The sequence below is a fragment of the Gouania willdenowi genome, chromosome 7 (genome assembly GCF_900634775.1).
Source record: "Gouania willdenowi chromosome 7, fGouWil2.1, whole genome shotgun sequence".
Taxonomy (NCBI): Eukaryota; Metazoa; Chordata; class Actinopteri; order Blenniiformes; family Gobiesocidae; genus Gouania; species Gouania willdenowi.
The window spans coordinates 15,532,600-15,553,666 of record NC_041050.1 but is presented as its reverse complement, the minus strand read 5'-3'; the positions used below and the strand labels follow the sequence as shown (position 1 = coordinate 15,553,666).

The following is a 21,067-nucleotide window of genomic DNA, read 5'->3' as shown; positions in this document are numbered from 1 at the left end:
CTTTAAAGGGTTTATTTCAGCTCACTAAACCTAAATGTTTTTGAGGATTAAGCGCCATATGTCTGATTTCAATTTCAGATCATAGCGAACATGTTTTATTAAACAACAAAAAATCTAAATATTTTCAAACACCCTTGTGTGTATGTGTGTGCAGGCCAAACGAATGTAAGGTTGTTTTTTTTTTAAAAAGTCAACAGATTTCTATTGTATTAATTAAAATGCGTCTTTTAAATTATTTAATTATTTACGCCAGCTTCGTCACCATCATGGCCGCCTGGTTACCATGGTAACGAGAACACGCAAACAAGCGCCGAGCTCCACTATTGTGACTTTACATTATCGGGTTTCATTTACTGATTAAATATATCCTGTTAATTGTCATTTACACTGATTGTGAACACGAAGATGTCTGACATAGAGGAACATTTGTCTGATGAGGAGGGAGACGAAGAAACGCGGGTCAAAGTGTCAGAAGATCAGGTACTTTTTGTTTTTTAAAGGGAAATTTACATGAAAAGAGTTTAAATTGATCAAACTATCGCGTGTTTTACTGTGTGCACACAGAGGTTCCCACAGTACGAAATTTAAAGGAAACTTACAATGAAACCTAAGCTGTGTTCCGTATCAGGAGATATAGTTGTTCTGTTCTACTAATTCATTTATAAACACTAGACTATTGTCCTCAAATCCATGGCTGGTATTTCAAAAACTTTCCCTCAGTTAACTGAAGCAAAAAGCTTTCTAGATAATTAGTGTTTAACAAAACCATTTTTTTTTTTTTTTTAAAGATACGTAAATATTCAGAATTATAACCTGTGACAAGGAGATAATGTTTGGCCGTGGCTATTGATACGGAAATGCATGACTAGACTTGCAGTCTATTCATACGAAGCGCCCCTCATTGGTCAGTTTAGGTGACGTGATAGGTGCACCACGTGACTTCAAGTTCCGTCAGTTTTATCAGCTCATATTCATTTTTAACTACCCCGCAAACGCTTTTATTTTAGCCCTAACCCTATCCCCAGGAAATACTTAAAAATGCTTATTTTTTTCATATATGTATTTTTAAAGGTGGAATTTGCTGTGTTAAATATGTTAAAATGAGAAAATATACAAAAGTGGGATTGGATTCCACGTTAGCGGAAGGAAGAATCGTTGAGTGTGGCGCCTTAGACCAATCAGCCATCCTGGCACAGTAAACACATATGCATTACCCTTATCTAGAAAAGGTTCAGAAAATGCGGAAAATGTACCCATAGTCCTTAAGGCTATTGATACGTTTCCGTATCAATAAACGCTTCGATATGTTTTGACCTACGTTTTTTTATAGGTCTGTTAGCAGGATCACACAAAAGTACAGAACAGATTTTTATGAAATTTCAACCAAAGGTAAAAAGATTCCATTAAATTGGATCAGTTTAGTTAATGAATAAATCCATATGTTCAGCTCTTTGAGTTGGTTCTACAGCACCTCCTGCTGGTGACTCAGCACCTTTAATGCATGAATGATTATGGTATCATGATCAGTATCACTGATCCAGATAACTGCCAATATATGGCAAAAAAAATAGATTTTTGGCACTTGGCAGATATTAGCATTCGCTGGGTGCCCTTGTTTATTTATTTGTCTGTTTGTTTGTCTATTAGCAGGAGGACGTCAAAAGTACTAAACTGATTTTCACCAAATTTGAACAAAAGATAAACCATATGGAAGATTCTGTTAAATTTTGGATGGTATTTGATTCTTGAAAAATCAATATTTCTCGATGTTCATCTCTTTGAGCTGGTTCTACAACATCTCCTGCTGGTAACTTTGTGTATTACATGCTTTATGTACGTTTGTTCCTTTTCACTTTCTGTTTTGAGCATACAACAGATTTTCTCTTGTAATATATTTCAAATTTAAAAGGGTTTATTTTAGGATGTGGCTATCTGTACGGTTGCCGTATCAATATAATAATATTCCTATTTGGCCAGTTTAGGTCACGTGAATAAGACTAAACCTAACCCTAAAAATTGTTGCGATATTGGGTTATAACCTAACCCTAATCCTAAACCTAACCCTAAGATGCAACGTACGCGTACTTTGGTCACTGTACCAATAGCACTGGGGTTGTCCGTACGGCAACCGTACAAATAGACACTTTATTTTAAAATGACCAACTCTTTTAGAAGATGTGCATTTTTATTCCTGCAATATTTACTGTCACTCTCTCTAAACGTTACCTTCACATTCAAACTTGTCATGTCAAATTTTGAATTACTGTCTTTTCCAGTGCTGTACAATAGTGATTATGAACAATAGTGCATGACATTTAGGTAGGTGTGTGGAAATATGGCATGTCGCAAGACCAAGCCTCTTTACAATCCTCTATACAAGTTTCTTTTTGTCTACAATCCACAGGCTCAGTTTCAACAATTGACAAAAGAAACTATTAGCCAAGGACTCTCCTTGTTGTGCAAAACTGGAAATAAACTTCAATATGCATTTGTCAAACTGAATCTGGAGGACAAGTAAGTGAGAACTAATACCTGAAAAACACGTTTGCCTTTGATTCGTGATTTAACATTTGTACTGTTGTGTTTTATTTGTTCCGTTCAAATTTAACCTCGTGATAATTTTGTGTTCTCCCAGACGACTAAGTGACATAACTGCAATCAGCAGTTTTATTTACATTCGTTTTCTGGATTTATCCATGAATCACCTCAGTGACCTTTCACCCCTGGCATCCCTGAAGGACCTACTTTGGCTGAAGGCAAGCAAGTCTTTATTAGTTCAGAAAAGAGCATCACGCCCAATTAGCATATGGATGTGGGCCACAACTTACAATGACTCGGCACTTTTGGTGTTTGTCTGACCAGTACAGAATAGATGTGAGCCAAAATGAGCCCACATATTATGCTGCAAATGTGAGGTAGTTATCTTGAAACATGTTTTTTGGCCAGTTTTGGCTGAATTAGGGCAAGTTAATGTTGACTACTCAGTATGTGATCCAAAATTGGCCCATATATAAGGTACCACATCTATTTGGTCTGTCTTTGACTGACATCTGGCATTGTGATGGCTTGGTTGTGGCCAGGATTTGGCGAGTGCCATTATTCCATGCCGTACGTGGGCCGGATGAACATGCCAGGTGTGGGCCTATACTGGTACAGATACGGACCAGAAGAATTTTGGTATCTGGGCGTCGGCTATGCCTGTCCCTGACGTTCACTCTAAGTGAGGACAAATATTGAGCTCAACTGTTTTTTTTGTTTTTTTTAGGTTGACAATAATGCTGTGTCATGCTTCGAAAGGCAATCCTTTGATCAGTTGACATACCTGCAGTGGCTGAGTGTGGCAGGAAACAGAGTGACAGACATAAAAGGCCTTGTTGGGCCTTCTTTGGAGAGCCTGAATCTTACAGGTGAGACGTAAGCACTTCTGTTCCATTTTTAAAGACAAATGTAGATATATAACTATCTTTATTATTTATTTATCTTTTGCAGGAAACGGTATTCACAGAATGACCGGTTTCCAGGAGGACTATTTTAAAAATCTGGTAACGCTAGATCTAACGGGAAACAACTTGGAAACTACAAATGGCATTAATCTTCCAAAACTGCAGCAGTTATATTTGGTAATATTTTTGCATAATAATATCAGCCATCACATTGAATTGTCTCAAATGACAGGCCGACGCTATTTGCTGTTCAGGCCAGAAATGCAATAAAAAGTCTTGAGGGTTTGGATAAACTGGAGCGTCTCACTATCCTACACCTTCGAGACAACCAGATAGACTCTCTTGATGGACTGAATCCCAGCATGAAGAGTCTGAAATACCTCAATATCAGGTGAAGTACTTTACTTCTACGGAGCATACGTGGCCAAATAATCCTTAAATATTACACGTGACAAAGTCCATTGTTCTGTTTCCGTCTCTCATTTAGAGGGAATGCTGTTGCAGAAGAAAAAGCTCTCCAGAATTTGTCCCATGTGTCAAAAACCTTGCGAGCTTTGGTTCTTTCTGAGAATCCATTGGTTGAAACCTCAGATTATCGTCTGAGTGTGCTGGTAATTTTGCCAAAGCTTGAAAGACTTGACAAAAACCCAATTTCCCCCGATGAGAGGAGTGACGCTCGTGAGAGAATCAGGGTAATGATTACGCTTGTCTTTTATATCTAGAAAAAAAAAAAAAAAGTGGCTTTGCTGTAAGGTCATCTGTGTATCCTTTTCAGGAACTTAAAGAAGAGGAAATGCCGTCCTAGCCCATAAGATTGGCAATGATGAGCAAAATGAGGAAATGTCAGGCTTCACTTTCTTGACATAACAGGTCTTTGTTGTGTAGGATGTCTGTGTAAGTTTTTCTTTTTCACAACAGAACTCATTATAAACTCTCACTTTTACAGTCCAGCGAGTAATAAATAAATTTTTTGGTGTTGTGTTTATTTCTAATGGGAAAAAAAAAAGAACAAATCTATTAAACAAATCCCCTGTTGTTGCATTTCCATGAGCTAGATTACATGAACCATGCTGTGTTTCCCTGACTAAGGATGAGAGGGCAAAATCTGCCAGCATTTCCTTGTTGGCGCTGAGCCAGCTCCAGCTTTAAAGAAACAGTGTCATCGTGACGAGAGAGGAAAGTTAGACAAAGACCCCATTTGGTTCATCGTGGAAACTTACAAAAAAAAAGAACGAATCAAAAATATTACCATGAAGTAGATACATTCCATAAATTTCCTGTACGCCCCACCGTAATGAATGGATGTATGAGGAAACACTACAGTTGTAGTTCTTGATAAGAAATCAACGATTGTCCACCTGCTTTCTATGGTATGAGCAGCCAATGGTCCGTTATTTCCCTGATTTCCTGATTTGCAAAAGGAAGTAGCCACAACAACAGATATGCATCACTGTCCTAATGTTAAAAAAAAAAAAAAGAAAAAAACTAAAACAACCTAAAATGTCTCAAACTGTGTCTGCTTGTGTCTCTGTTCAGCGTTAAGGACAGGTGACCCTGAATACACATACGGCATAAGCAAACAAGTAGAATGGTGGGTGGATGGGAACCAGTGAGGCACTTAAAATGGACAAAGAGACGTGCAGTATGTTACTGAGAGATTGTGGAAAAAAACCCCAACAATAACTAATTTGGTCTTTCCAGTTTTAGAGAAAATGTCATTTAATAAAATAAAAAAAAAGCATTAAATATACATCCCAACTTACTTTACATTACATAGGTGGAAATATTTGTACTTCACTAAACCTTTAATACATTTGGCAGCATAACAGAAGGAAATCCTGCAGTGGTGTGACGTTTGGACAATGTTCAAGGTGGGTTTGAGGTTCAAAAGATTTGAGGAACAAAAATGTTTGCACACCAGGTTGCACCAAATCAAAAGTGGTGCAATGTCAACAATATTGTGTTTTTCCATTATTTAGATTACTGAAATCACAGAGACAATACAGAAACAATGCATTAAGTCATAAAGGTATTTGGATCAGGTACTATGAATATAAACCAGGGTTATTCAAATGAGAGCTTGTGGTCGACAGATGCAACTCAGCATTATACTACCTGTTATTTACTGCAGTGTTTCCCAACCTTTTCTGTCTCATGTACCCCCCCCCCAATCCCTCTCCTCAGATTTATTAGGAGAACCCCATTTGTCACTCCAATTTAGTAACCTTTCTTGTATTATTTACATGTTGTTAACATGTTGGCCTCTGAAATGTCCTACAGCTTGAAAATGTCAACCTGTACATTTAACGCACACTAAATATCAACTTTGTGCATTAGAATTATTGTATATCAGAGAATATATTGACCTCAACTTTTAGTAATGTTCATAACATGTTTAATAGGATAATAAGGCCACAATATTGTTTATTCCATCAATGCTGTTTATTGTCAACGGTTGGAAAAGATGTTGGATGAGCATGTAGAGTGTCTGAAATAGGCTTAAAAGTGACTCAGCATGTTGGAAATAGATTCATCAATGTTTCCATGTACCCCCTGCAATGTGTTCAAGTACCCCTAGGGATACACGTACCCCTGGTTGGGAACCACTTGTCTACTGGACAAGAAAAATTCAACCTTTTTCCACTGTTCAAAACTTTTTCCAGTAATGTCAAGACGTTTATAGGACCACTGTGTGTATGTTTCCAAGTCTTAAAATCTGAAATTGAGAAAGGAAACAGAAGTTGAATGTCTACACAATAAAATACAGTAAAAAACCATGTTGTTTCAATGCCATTTGAGATCAGTCTGAGTCAGATAATCAAGCCCAAATCATGTTTGTCAAAAAGTGGTTTAGCCATTAGATTATCTTCTATTTGAGTATAATTTGATTTTACTCTGATGATTTGTTGCTATTAAACATTTTTTTGTGTGTGTTTGTTGGACACATTTGTGTTGGTTTGATCGTGGAAAACCTGCCAATCTAATATTTTGGGTTATTAAATCTAGTCCACTCTGAAGTGCATTTGAATAGTTAATATTTTTTGTTTCTAATTTGAATGTCTTTAAAGCATTAACTTAAAATCACCACGAGTTGTATTTAGAGGAAACGAGGGAATCGTTAGAAACGTGTACTTCCTGGTTTGTCTGGTCTTCCTCCAATCATCTGATTAGGTGGGCGGGACTAAGGCCTGACACATAAATATCCCTGCTGTCACTCAGGTCTCCTCCTCCTTCTCCCTTGTACTTTTACCAGGCTGCAGGACACGGTGTGTCGCAGTCTTTCACCTACTGACACCGGGAGGCAACTGTTAACGCAAACTATCCTTCGTCCACGAGTCTTTCGTCCTTGTTTCTCTTTAAACCGTGTGTCAGTATGAGCAGCTACCACAAACCCGACGAGAAGACCCTGCAGGGGCTGAAAGACGCCGCCAACAAGCTGAGGATCCACTCCATCAAGGCGACATGCGCCTCCAACTCAGGGTAAGTTTCTGCAACTGTTGCCTGTCGGTGTCCAGTTTCACACACGGAAAACGCTGTGTCACGGTTACGGACACAAAGCTGCCGGGGCCTCGGTGCTCGCACGTGCTACTTATTACATTCACGCGGTGTGACGCGTACCAACGGGGGCGCTCACGTAGATACTTATGCAAACAACTATACTTGCTCTGGTTATTGGTTAGTGTTATTGGTTACAATAACTTGAGAATTTATCGTTTGCAATAATGCAGTGTTTGCACGAATGAAATCTCTGCCCTTCAGTAATCCAGCTCATCACCACCGTTCTGCTCTAAATAACTGAAGGTAATTCCTCTAAAAAGAGACGGACTTGTGATCCACTCAGACTGGCTAATAAAAAGTCACGTGCTAAGACATGGATGACCCACATGTTCTGGTTCCCACTTCCCTTTTCTTCCACACCTGTGTCCTATTAACCCCACCTTCTGCCTCCAGGAAGTGTATTTTTTTTTTTTTTTTTTTTTTTTTTTAAAGAAACGCCCTCAGGTGTAACACAGGTAATGTAACTTCATTTCAACACCAAAGTAACCTGTAGCTACTTGACCTCCAAACTGGTGCAGCAACTTTTTTTTTTTTTTTAAAAGCTGACCTTTGGCTGATATCATCCAACCCAATATCATCATGAGTCATGCATTTTTTGTTTACTTTGTTGTTTGAAATGTCTATGATGTAACTCCGCAATAGGCGGCGGGAAAAAATCTGACCCATTTATTAACCAATGAGTTAGAGCTGGGCGATTTTTGCCTTAAAACACATCATCAGTAGGGTTAACTTAACCTGTCTCATGAAGATCAAAACCCAGCTCACGTTCAGATTTTTTATTTTTTTTTTGTTTTAAAGAAAATTTCAAGATTCGATTTTCAATTCTCTCTCTCGAGGTACTTAAAAACGACTTCTGCTAATGTTCCTAACATCAGATATATTGTCAAAAGTGCAACTTTATTGCTGTGATTGTCCTCAAGAGTTAAAATGCATAAAACGATCTCAAAATGAAAAGTAAATCTGTCATTCAACAATTTCAAGATTTAACCCAGGTTTATGAAAGTGCAACAGACACTTCACAGTAGCTTAAATTTTCTGATTAAGAAATTGGATAACCATATTTTATAACATTTCAATAAAAAAAACTTTAGCATCTCAGCATAGTGCAAAAAAAAAAAAAAAATTAAACATGCCTGTGGCACACATATAGCCTACTCAAAGGGTTAAAAAAACAAAAAACTTGAGTTTGCAAAATAAATATTGTTTTATAATTCGCTAAATCGATATATTTTTCTTGCCCAGCCTTACAATGCGTTACAACTTATTTTAACCACAAACATGAGAATAGTGTACAATTAATTAATATAAATCATAAATAAAATTGGAAACTCATAAAATAAGCTCAGTATATATTAAATTAAAGATTTTTAGATGCAGGCTGATAAAATCCAATACTTTTTTTATGCCGATAACAAACATATCTATTGGATCAGGACACCCTTACCATTTATTTTACATGCATCGAGCACTGTTTTATTTTTTAAAGCCAAGTCTCTCTGAGTAAAGTTAATCACATAACATCACAAGTTCTTGTTAAATCTAGAGCCCATTTGTTACACAGGGACAGGGTGTTGGCAGTTAAAGCCCAAGTAAGCATGACAAGTGTCAAAGTTTGTTATAGTATTAAAATAAAATGTAGTTTTAACCTTTTTGTGCACCTGCCTAAATTGTGGACCTAATTTCATTGTAAACATTTCATATATTGCGCAAAGGATGAAAAATCCCTTTTAAGAAATGTGTTACTAAATTAATCTAATACTTGGAACAATAGTTAGCAATGGTAAGTATGAAAAACTAAGTTATTATTAAGCAATGGTTTGCATACATTTTAGCCTTAAATGTATGGATATTTTACAATTGAATAATTAAAAAGCTATTTTGAAGACCCTGAAAGATAACTTCAATAAAAACAAGTTGTGTATCAATGAACTTTTATCAAAGATTTGAAATGTAGACAGATTCAAATCCGATGCTTGATTGGAGTAAATTATTCTGATATCGGACCAATATTAATATCAGGAGATAATTACACTTGGTGTGTATAACATAGTGTTTTGACACAGGTGATTGTAAGTATGCCAGAGGTGTTTCAGTAATCATGGTACTTGACTGTATATTAAAATTTATCAACAGATTGATTAACTTGATTGCAGCCATTCTGAATATGTATCCTTATTCAAATCCAGTGTTATGTGTATTTGTCCGTTGACTCTCGGCTCAGGTAAGGTTTGTTAAACTTGTTTGTTACTTCCTTTTGTCACATAAAAGGGAGTCTGTCTGGAATAAACTCACCAAACACAATAATATGATCTTCTTCCAAACAAAGCCAGCTTGTTAGTTTAGTCACACGACACCTGGATCCATTGTTGCTTTTTCATCTGATAAAGTGAGATTTGGATCACTTCAACTGTTTCCTTGTGCATTCATTTCTGTTTGCTTCACTTATTTTCTCATCAGGTTTGCTCTCAGCAGAAGAATAAATGGTAAACGAAGCATTGGGATTCTTTTTTTACATAATGTGTTTGAACACGAGCTGTTTTGAGCGCATGGTTGAGCTGTTTAACTAGACCCGAAAGGGAAGCTGAATCAATTTGGTAATGTGGAATTTCTAAACGCATTGGTTGCAATACTTCTATACTACACAGAAACTAACAGTTTCATCAGTTGGTGTTCCTCATTTCCAAACATCCTGGAGCTCTGAAGTGATTGACAATGTACCCCTGAAACATGGGCCTGGAGTAAATCAATGAATTTCTGAAAAATGTGCCTTTTAGAAGTTTGTCAGGCTGTGATGCCCTCTAGCAAAACTAATCATCACACTGGTGTGTCGACGTCGTCTCGTCAAACTAAAGAACTTGAAATGTAATTTTGTTATCTTGTCATGGCTGTTTCTGAACGTAACACGTGCATGTAGGCGCATGTTTAATCCTCATCCAATGCACTTTGTCTTTAAAGAGTTTTGACTGAACATTTTTGTTCCTTCAGCCATCCCACGTCATGCTGCAGTGCAGCAGAACTCATGTCGGTGCTCTTCTTCCACACCATGCGCTACAAGGCAGATGATCCTCGCAACCAGTGCAACGACCGTTTTGTGCTTTCAAAGGTGTGTGTTGTGCACAGACTGTCGTTCGGATCTCATCTCTTCTCCTCCTGTTCCTGACATTTATTTTTATTTCCAGGGTCATGCTGCACCTGTGCTGTACGCTGCCTGGGCTGAGGCAGGGTATGTGAAGGAGTCTGAGCTTCTCAATCTACGCAAGATTGACTGTGAACTGGAGGGACATCCCACTCCAGTACGGCTTTAGTACTAATTCTTTTTATTTCTTAGGGGAATTTAAATAAAGACTTATGCAGCTTTAATACTAATTTTCCACTACTACTCAGAAACTTGCCTTTGTTGATGTGGCCACTGGATCACTGGGACAGGGTCTTGGTGCTGCCTGTGGAATGGCCTACACTGGAAAATACTTTGACAAATCCAGGTCTGTATGTATATGATAATTGAATGGGTTTACATGTGTAATGATCCTTTTCAGTCTGTCTTGGGATTCTCAGGTGCAAAGCAAATTTCTTTGTGTAGCGCATTTCATACACAACACAACTCAGTGTGCTTTGATTTAAAAAGTGCAACAGAAAACATTAAACAGTGTAAAAATCAATAACATTTAAAATCAGCAGTAAAAACATTAAATGAACTATAACATGATAAAAAATAAAAATAAATCTCCTTCAGTCATACGCACTAGAAAGAGTGCCTTTACTTTGATTTAAAAATGTTCTCATTGGATGCTGACTTAAGCTCGACTGACAGTTCCACTTCTTTGCAGAATCACTGTTTGCTGTGAACTCTGGGCTCCACTATCTGACCTGTTTCCATAGATCTAAGAGATCTGCTGGGTTCATACCTGATTAGATGTATTCTAGACCAGACCATTCAGAGATTTATACACCAGCTGCAGAACTTTAAAGTCTATTCTGAGGCTGACTCTGAGCCAGTGGAAATACTTCAAAATTGGAGTAATGTGCATTGCAATTCTCTGAAGCAAGAACCTGCTAATTTAAATGGCTCCTAATGTGTTGTGATCTATTTAAATGGATACATGTGTGATGTAGATGCAAAGGAGGTGCATGTATTGTTGATTATTTGCTGTACTCCTGTACATTATGGACTTGGTGTAAGACTAAGTTTGTTTTTATGTCTTTAGTTTTTATTGCTTTCTAATATTTAAGTACTGTATTTATAATGCAGTATGTGTTTAATGCTTAATTTGGATCACCAACTGTTATGACTGTGATTGTCTGTTTGAAAGAAGCCTTTATTGTGTTGGGAACCTCACACAATTTTGTGACGTTGCAGATGTTTACAGTAATTTTTTTGTAATCATTTGTTTACTCATCACCATAGTCTGAATCAAAGTATTTGTTTCCTGTAAGAATTTGTTCTCTTGATTCAGTTATCGTGTGTACTGCATGCTGGGTGATGGAGAGTGCTCCGAGGGTTCAGTGTGGGAGGCCATGGCCTTTGCCTCCTACTACAAGCTCGACAACCTGGTGGCCATCATGGATGTGAACCGACTGGGTCAGAGTGAGCCTGCACCCTTACAACATGACATGGAGGTCTACCGCAAGCGCTGTGAAGGCTTTGGGTCGGTAACAGACATGATTACACTGTCTTTTAAAGTTCTCCTCTAATTTCATACAACTGCCCTTGCCTGGCTGAGTTTGATAATTACATTTGTTTGTGTGTAGGTGGAACACGTATGTGGTGGATGGACATGATGTGGAGGAGCTGTGCAAAGCCTTCTGGCAGGCTAAGCAGTTTAAGGACAAACCCACCTGCATTGTAGCAAAGACATTTAAGGGCAAAGGGCTCAAAAGTAAGTCTCTATGTCTGAATGGTAATAAGTCAGAGATGTCATGCTACTTTCTACTCCTTTGCTACAGATATTGAAGATATGGAAAACTGGCATGGAAAGCCCATCCCAAAGGACAAGGTGGATGACCTTTTGAAGGACCTTCAGGCTCAGATCCAAGTCCCCAACAAGACTCTGCGTCCTCAGCTGCCCAATGAGGATACAGCACCAGCTGACCTCAGCGTCATCTCCCTGCCCTCACCTCCAGCATATAAGAAGGGGGACAAGGTGGGGGATTTATCTTTTTAAATGAGGGTTTTACATTCCTCCTCGCATCCTCTTTACTTTCAGTAAAACTTGTTCTCCCTCTCCTTTAGATGGCCACCAGGAAAGCCTATGGTGTGGCCCTGGCCAGACTCGGCAAGTCCAGCCAAAGAGTGGTGGCCCTCGATGGAGACACCAAGAACTCCACCTTTTCAGAAACATTCAAGAAAGCCTTCCCTGATCGCTACATTGAGTGCTTCATTGCTGAGCAAAACATGGTAACAATTTTCAGTGTTTTTGGGATGAGTTAACTTCTTCCTTTCAAATGAGTTTTTATAATACATGCAATACTATACTAAAACAATGACCAGAGGCCATTACCAGTAAAGCTCATGTATTTAAACATGCTGCTCAGTCATGGTTACCATAATCTGCTCCCACTTGGTCTAATCTGTTACTATTTATTCTTGCATGTTAAGCCTAGCTTTACTAAGACCCTAACGAGTAACAGCCGTGGCGTTTTTGCTATGGAAATTCTAGTGGGACGTCTCTATATTGAGCACAATCAAAAAACACGCACATCCCTTTGAAAGCAGTGTGCTGGATCAAAAAGTCCAAAGATGCAATGAGTCTGCACAACTGCGTGGTTAGCTCCCAATTTTAATTATTTTACACCAAAAAAAAAATTTTAATGGTCTAAATTAATTAAAATTGGGAGCTAACATGCAGTTGTGCAGACTTTTTTCATTGCACCTCACTATATTGACCCAAGAAAATCTGGTGCAATCCAAACATTTCACTCAACAGGAAACAGGCATATGTGGATGTTAAATGTTATCGTTACAACACAAATTGCAGTAAGAAACACATTTGATGACAAAATCCATGCTCTGTAATGTTTAGAATCCCATAACAATCTGACCTAATAGCCTATTACCATATCAACACCACCACTACCAAAGAACAGCATTAAAGCTCTCCCAAGATTAAATAATCATCCATCCATTTTCAGACCCGCTAATTCCCGTTTATCAAACATGACAAGCTAGTGATGCCTATTGCCCACCTCACACCAAATCGACCAATAAGAAAGTGTCTGGGGCCCTGGCAGTCAGGCCCCACTGACCAAGCTGAAGTGTGCGTTGACCACGTGCATGCACATGCAGCAGTACATATTCAGAGCACTGCAGGGAGGGCCAGCTCTAGCTGTGCCCCATAGAGAGGAAACATAGACCGCACCGACAAATCCTCAGAACATTGCAAACAACTCTAGAGAAGAAATACAGTCTGCAAATGAAGTCTTTAACATTTTGTTTGGTGAACAAAGTTCACTTTAAGTTTCGCTGAACAAACATAATTGTGTCTAACACAGATGAGCATAATTCTCCTCTGCACAACAGCGACTTCTGGTGGGGTTGTGCCCCACTGTCCCTTAATGCAAAAACACCACTGTAACAAGATCATTTATCCTTCCAAGCATTAGTGAGGTTGACCATCTTTTTCTTTTTTTTTTTTTCTTTTTTTTTAATTTAATTTTTTTTTTTTTTTGAAGACAACTTTTTTAAGGTAATTATATAAAATAACAGTTGGGGGCACACAAGTTAGATTAGCTATATCTTATTTTTTTTATTGAAGAATGCAAGATCCACCACTTTCCAGCATTCACTTAACAATCAACATTGTTAAATACAAAAGTAAAACAATATCTAAGAAATTAGAGAGAAAATAAACATTGGTACTTTCAATATTCACTAGTGTATATATATTGTATTAACACATACTTGAATAATAACTTTCTTCGTAATCGTAACACCCTTACCTCCCACTGCCATCCCATGATACTTATGGAGCTACATTTTTTTAAAAGACAACCAAAGATTAGGAGAAAACAAACAATATAAAGGAATTCAAAAGTAATGTTGACCATCTTATCTACTTGCATTTTTTAATGGCTACTATAGGTTAGTGTTGCCATTGGCTGTGCTGCCCGGGATCGCACGGTTGCATTTGCCAGCACCTTCGCTGCGTTTTTCTCTAGAGCGTATGACCAGATTCGCATGGGAGCGATCTCTCTGACAAATGTGAACCTGGTGGGCTCTCACTGCGGCATCTCTATTGGTGAGCCACGTTTTTGATGTGTGTTTTGTTTTTGCGTGCGGAGATGTGATTGTTTTTATGACTGTAAATCAGGTGAGGATGGGCCCTCCCAGATGGCCCTAGAAGACCTGGCAATGTTCCGTGCCATCCCAACATGCACTGTGTTTTACCCCAGTGATGCAGTGTCCACAGAGAGGGCTGTTGAGCTGTCAGCGAACACAAAGGTTGGTTATAGCCCCACCCTGACTGATTTTTGTGCCTCATAAGACCTAAACAGTGATTCTTTACATTGTTTTCAGGGTATTTGTTTTATTCGCACAAGTAGACCAGAAACTAAAGTCCTCTACTCACCTGATGAGAAGTTTGAAGTGGGTGTGGCCAAGGTACTGAGGAAGTAATTTTCTTTGTTAAATTTCCATCAATTCCATTATGACTAACAGAATGTTTTTTTTTTTTAAGGTGGTTCGTCAATCTGACAAAGATCAGGTCACAGTGATCGGTGCTGGTGTTACTCTGCATGAGGCTCTGGAGGCTGCTGACATTTTGGCTGCTGAAGGTAAAAACCCACACTGCCCCCTATTGGATATATATAGGTAGTGGTGTTAACTGGAAGCCTGTAGTCGTACCATGAGCTAATCGTTGGCCAGCATGTCTGAATATTTTTTATGGTTTCCCTTCATCTTTTGCAGGGAAAAGTATTCGTGTGATTGACCCATTTACCATCAAGCCCCTGGATGCCTCAACTATTGTGGCTAGTGCCAGAGCCACAGGGGGGCAGATCATCACGGTGGAGGACCACTACAAGGAGGGTAGGTGATCTTAGGTTTTTAAATGCACTTTGAGTTGATGACTATGGCTCTGTGCAAAATAAATTAAAAAGAAAAATGGCAATTTCTTTGAAGAAGTGTGGTGTGAGGCCATATTTAGGTTTAAAGCGGCACATGTCCTTGGTTTAAGCTTGCGTTTGTCTCACCAGGTGGTCTTGGTGAGGCTGTGTTGTCAGCGGTGGGTGGTGAGCCTGGCATCGTTGTAACACGTCTTGCAGTGTCTGGTGTTCCTCGCAGTGGAAAACCGCAGGAGCTTCTGGACATCTTTGGCATCAGCGCTAAACACATCGCCAACGCTGTCCGTCAGACCTTTGCTAACTAAACACTGGTTGGTCTTTCCTTTGACTCATAACCAGCCTGCAGCTTCCAAACCATGACTACATTGAAACTTAACTAAACTTTTTCTGCCATTTCTTTTTTTTTTTTTTTTTTTAGCTTTGACCAGTGCACCATGTCTACACAGATTTGTGCTTTTGATAAGAAGTGCAGAGTGGACAGCACCTGTAGTTATGAATACATTATTACACCCTTTGCTTAGATTTATGGCACCTACAGGCTTGTTGCACTGATAATTATTCTAAACACCCTCATGTTGGGATCCAGTTAAACCACAAACATTCCTGATGGCCATTCCATTTTTTTTTTTTTTTGTATTGATGTTGACCAAGTTTTAACATGACTTAATAGTCTTAAAACATTCTTTCAAGTTTCTGACTTATAAATTATGAGCTCTTTAAACATTCCCAATAAGGTGTTGCTGTCATGGTCAGTGTGTCATCCTCCCGTTGCTGTGATGTGCTGAATTAAAATAAATAATCTGATGCTACCCACGTCTCTTGAAATTACTTTTTGGAATGTATCAGTGGTGGTTCCATGGTTGGTGTACTTTTATTTGTAAATGAGGTTTTTAAACCTAATCATTAGACCCTTTTTAATATCAAGCAGTTGGTGGAAATGCATTTTTTTTTTTTTTTGATATATTGATGGTTTTTAAATTAAAATGTTGTGGCTCAAATCAAAATTCATACTTTTATTGCACATTCTCATTAAAATCAGACCTTTTTTCATGCTGTTTGCATAAAAAAAACATAAATTGACCTCTGAAATAATTGCTCTAGAAAGGGGATCACTGGTAAGATTCATGTTATTTAGAGATTTAAGGGGACATATTAAGCTATTTTTCCATTTGTTCTAAGAACCCCAAAATCATAGTATTTATTTTCCCAAACTCGCCTGTTTTCCAGAGTTTTATCACTCTGTAAAGTGATTTCTGAAATTGGGCCTTATGGCCTACTTATGCATATTCATTTGTGGGCGTGTCTATAGACGTTCACTCATTTCATGTCTCGCTCTTTTACAGGGTGATCAGTGATGGATTTATTTCACATTTTGTGTGCCGGTGGACACTCCGATGTGATCAAAAAAACTGCAACAGTGGATTTTCCATAATATGTCTCCTTTAAAGAAAGCCCAAGAAAACTCATATTTGTTTTTTTTTTTTATGACTACTACAAATGCTTGAAATACATTTTTTGATACTTTTGATTAAACTATACTTTTGGAAAAGCTTTTCAGTGAAGAACATGGCTTTAGAGATGTTCATAGAGAGATTATTATTGGGTGTATTAGACTATAATGGTATGGCACAGGTCAGTGCACATGTGTAACATGTATTAAGTAGAGCAAGAAAGTACACAAAGGGGGTAATAAAAAAAATCATGAATATGCATAAAGTAGTTACTTTTTGGGGTGGGACAATACAGAGTTCTTGATAGTATTATTTTGAAAGGAAAGACAAAAATTGGAGATTTTGTATCATGTCTATATATATTGTCCCATCCTTAGTAACTAGTACTACCTAGAAAGTGAATCACTGGTGGTGTCATCTAAACCTCAGCACTGCTGTTCTTTCAAATGGAAGTTAAGGAAAAGGACTGATTTGGTTTGTGCCAGTGCATGTTTCTGACTAACCATCTGTCGACACTGCTTTGCATCTTACAGCAGAAGATCAGGATTTTAGTGTTTCAGTGTTGGGTGTGAAGTTGCCCTGGAGGCCATTTGGAGTCTTTTAGTTGTGGTCCATCTGATAAGGTTCTCAACTTTAACAGGAGATGAACCCATTTATTAGCAAGAACCAACAAGCAAACCAAACAATCACAGGAACACACCAATCAGGGAAATGTTAGTGCTGCAGGTTGACACATTTCATACGTGTATGCTTGGTTACTGAACAAACAAGGACCTGACGGCAGCTTTCACCCCACAGTGAAACTCCCAGTTTGGCTCCAAAGGTGCACACACACACACACACACACACACGTACAGAACGTAGACAGCCTCGGTGTTAGAGTTCATGTTTGCTTTCATACATAGATGCCAGTAAAGCTTGGCCAAACGGATGATTCTTGACCTTTCTACCAACCTAGTCCAAGAGACGCTGACACGGTCACACAAGTGATGAACAGTTACAGGACGCGTCAACACCAGTGATAATGCCGGAGTAGAATCTAACACCGCTATATTAAGGTCACTGTTTTGTCTCCATCATCCTGTCTGTCTCGTCTACATGGAAGAAGTCGTTCCACCCACTGTTGGTTATAAAACACAGAGATGAGGAGGAGTAAGGCGGGTCTGTGTGTTTCATGGTACAAGGATCGAGGGCCTTTATTAAAAGAGTGGGAGTTTATTTTTCTGGCCTTTCCACTTCCTGGAAGCTTCCTTGCAATGGGCCACCCTGTTCATTCAGCGCTCACCTCAGCACGAGTGCATGTCCTCTACATTAGGATTCAGAACTGCCTGTAAAGCCTCTGCGATAGAGAAACAGGAGAAGTTTCCTTTGGGATTTCAAAACCTTTAGTTTGACTGTTACTTTTTTTTCTCTCTCCTCTAAAATTGTCAAACTAATTGATTCAAGTTCATTTCCAACAATGGCGTGCCAAAGGATATGGGTTGTATTCTTTTGTCTGAGTAGTACATTTTTATCAGGACAAAGTCGCAGCTCTTCCAATGACTTGAAAATCTTCTTTAAAATCTCATCTGAGAAACCAGATTCAGGAATTGCACATTTTCAATCTCCATCCAGAGGCAATGAGGAAATTTCCTTGTGGGATGATCAATTTATAGGTAAGATTTTATATGTTGCTTTCAAAATGAATTTAAAGCTAAGATTGATTTACTTTAGCAAGATGTCTGACCTCTGTGTTTGGGATTTAGGAAAAGAGATAACTCTTTCTACCCGTCTACCTATATGTGGCTGTATTTTATTATTTATGAATTTGTAAAAGGGGCTGAAGATAATGAGCATCTCCAAATGAAAGCGGTGAAGGAGCCTGAGAGGACGAGGTTGCAAGTCAGAAGACGGAGGAGTGCTTGGGGGAAAAGAATACATGCTACCACAGTCGAAGCCATTGCATATCGGATCGTAAGACCTTTGCATTATAGATTATTTTTTATGTTTTCTCCTCTCTTGTTGAGGACTACATCTGTCCAATTTTTTTTTTTTTTTTTTTTTCCAAATCACTGCTGATTTTTGCTTCTTGCAGGCAGGCTTGGGAAAGCCATTAATGGGTTGGGGAAAGCGTACCAAAGGTGAGGAGCAAAGCAGCGTGCTCATGGCTGCACTGAAGGAGCTGCACACAGAGAAGAAAAGACTGATGGACAATGGGAACACACAAGAGGAGGAGGAGGAAGATGATGACGATGATGATGATGATGATGACGATGATGATGATGACGACGACGAGGAGGAGGAAGAAGAAGAAGAAGAAGAGGTTTATTTAGATTGTTCTATACTTCATAAAAGGGGTTTGATTGGTAATGTGTGTACTTTCATTAAAAAAAAAACTCTAATAGGAGGAGGAAGAAGAGGAGGAGGAAGAGGAAGAGGAAGAAGAAGAAGAAGAAGTGGAGGAGCCAGAAACAACTGATTCTCCCAGCAATCAAACGGACCCACCGCACACTTTCACAGAGTCTTTTCCTGAATGTCAGACCTCAGAGAAGGAGATCAGCTGCAGAGGGCTTGGTTTAACTAACCTCCCTGTGTTCCACAATACAGACGTCTCCATGTTGGACATGGCAGGTGTGTGTGTGTGTGTGTGTGTGTGTGTGTGTGTGTGTGTCCACACTATTGTGTTAAAGTGTCATGAAAACAGGTACTCACAGGATTTGTTTGGTAGATACATTTTACCATTGAGACTCACTAAAGCAGTACTTTCCAGCCTACCTTGGGTTTGCTGTGGCCCTCATCACAATCTTTAGGGTGAATCAGGTGTCATGATGGCTGTCATTAAGTGTCCTCTGTTACCCAAACCCCAACCCTTCATTACCCTAACCCCACTAGATCCCTCCACCTAACCCAAAAAAGGCCAACATAGCTCCAAAGGTGTCATAATTTAGCGAACTAATAATTTTGCCTTCATGACATGACGCCTTATTAATGCTAACGACAGCCAATAACAGCGTTATGTCAGCATTATGTATGAAACTTCAAGTCAATTGTTATCTGTTAGTCTAAATTTGAATACATGTAAAATATAATGTACGATAGTGTGTTATGTTCTTTGGTTTACATAGAGAACAACCTCAGAAATCTCAGCCCTGAACATTTCTCTGGCCTGATGAATCTGGACACTTTGGACCTGAGCCTAAACCACCTGGACGATGAGTCTTTCAGCCAGAGTCCACTTTCTGTGAGTGACACAGCTTCACACCAATATCTACTAAATGCTTTGCAGCTATGGAGATTGTCTGTGTTGTGTAAATAGACATCTGTGGATAAACTAAGACACAATGTTGGTAAAATTGCACTTTTACTCATATTTTTCTAGTTGAAATCAAATTGAATGCTTGGTGCCCCATGAACTACAAATATGGATTTGTTTATTACTGATAGGCCACTATTTTGCTAATCTATAGCATATCTTTGGACTGTATTTTGCCTTATGTGCCTGTATGCCCAAATGTTGCATGCATGTCCCTAAAAATCAGACGTGGTCGCTGCGCAGCCCATTTGGTGAACCCATGGTGCACCATGCGCTGTAAGCAAGTAGAACATGATTACAGGCAGGGTCCAGTACAGAACTGCAAAAACAATTCTAGTTTTCTTCTCCATAAAGAGGTTATTTAACCTGTGTTTTATACCACACAGAGGACTGGTAGTAGTGTACCTGTGCCTTAGCGGCAGGTGTCGGCCTGCAGTTTTCATGCAAAGCTTCACCTTCTCAGCAGATTCAAAATAATATTTCCTAGATGATTTTGCTAAATTTAACACATACGGTAACACAAGTACAACTTTACCATGAGGAACATACTCATGTTTGACAGGAAGGTGTTACTGTTAGCTTTATGCACTCTGGCTGCAGAGGCAGCTTGCAAAAAAAAAAAAGAATGGCGAGGAGAGACTTTTCAGCTTGAGTCAACATTTTGAATGAATAAATTCAAAGTTCAGCTACTGTGCCTCGTACTGGTACCGCTTTGTGGACCAGATGGTACCAGGCTGTGCACCTGAGATACTTAGGCTGAGCTACAAAGATGTAGCCTATACTGACGTCAATGAGCTGAGGATCAAAAGCAGAGTGGGCAGGGACCGTCTACAAAGTGCAACACCCAAAGGAAATTTCCCGAACATAGACAATAACATGACTGTCCTATAATTTATGTTGCTCTGGAAATCATTTGAAATGTTTCACAGGCCATGCTGATCATACCACAACAGCTATTCTAGGAATCAAACTCCCTATAAATGTCCTCTAATGCAGTGTTTCCCAATCAGGGGTACGTGGGCACATTGCAGAGAGTACATGGAAAAATTAAGAATTTATTTCCAAAATAATAAAAAAAAATATTCTCAGTCATTTCACAAGTCCGTCAATAAAATGGTGCATGTGCGCAATGACTTGTTTTTAAAGTTTAAATGCCTGTTTAAAGAGGACATATTTAAAGAAGCTCCTTTTGTGGTAAATGTCATAAAAGTTATATATAACACAGGCAGGTTAATGATTTGTTTTCTATTTATTCATTTATATGA

General features: G+C 38.7%; 3 protein-coding genes across 3 annotated transcripts in view; all 3 read left to right on the top strand.

Moving 5' to 3' along the window:
• The first annotated feature begins 336 nt into the window (after window positions 1-336).
• Window positions 337-5,648, top strand: lrrc23 (leucine rich repeat containing 23). The gene is made up of 8 exons (XM_028453544.1): window positions 337-480; window positions 2,405-2,514; window positions 2,636-2,756; window positions 3,266-3,407; window positions 3,490-3,620; window positions 3,698-3,834; window positions 3,931-4,135; window positions 4,219-5,648. Exons 1-8 carry the CDS (start codon window positions 406-408, stop codon window positions 4,246-4,248), a joined length of 951 nt encoding a protein of 316 aa, XP_028309345.1. The 5' UTR covers window positions 337-405; the 3' UTR covers window positions 4,249-5,648.
• Window positions 5,649-6,662: 1,014 nt separating this feature from the next.
• On the top strand, window positions 6,663-15,868 carry tktb (transketolase b). Its single transcript, XM_028453261.1, has 14 exons — window positions 6,663-6,923; window positions 9,987-10,104; window positions 10,181-10,294; window positions 10,386-10,483; window positions 11,456-11,647; window positions 11,751-11,878; window positions 11,946-12,142; window positions 12,232-12,396; window positions 14,080-14,236; window positions 14,309-14,439; window positions 14,515-14,598; window positions 14,675-14,771; window positions 14,905-15,024; window positions 15,192-15,868. The coding sequence occupies exons 1-14, from the start codon at window positions 6,817-6,819 to the stop codon at window positions 15,362-15,364; spliced, it is 1,881 nt and encodes a 626-aa protein (XP_028309062.1). The 5' UTR covers window positions 6,663-6,816; the 3' UTR covers window positions 15,365-15,868.
• A 1,685-nt stretch (window positions 15,869-17,553) lies between these two features.
• LOC114467307 (extracellular matrix protein 2) overlaps window positions 17,554-21,067 on the top strand; it is a 15,912-nt gene continuing 12,398 nt past the window's right edge. Inside the window, exons 1-5 of the mRNA XM_028453487.1 lie at window positions 17,554-18,165; window positions 18,327-18,463; window positions 18,585-18,812; window positions 18,895-19,120; window positions 19,615-19,730. Coding sequence (XP_028309288.1) covers window positions 17,970-18,165; window positions 18,327-18,463; window positions 18,585-18,812; window positions 18,895-19,120; window positions 19,615-19,730 — 903 coding nt within the window. The 5' untranslated portion in view covers window positions 17,554-17,969. The remainder of the gene's footprint in view (window positions 18,166-18,326; window positions 18,464-18,584; window positions 18,813-18,894; window positions 19,121-19,614; window positions 19,731-21,067) is intronic.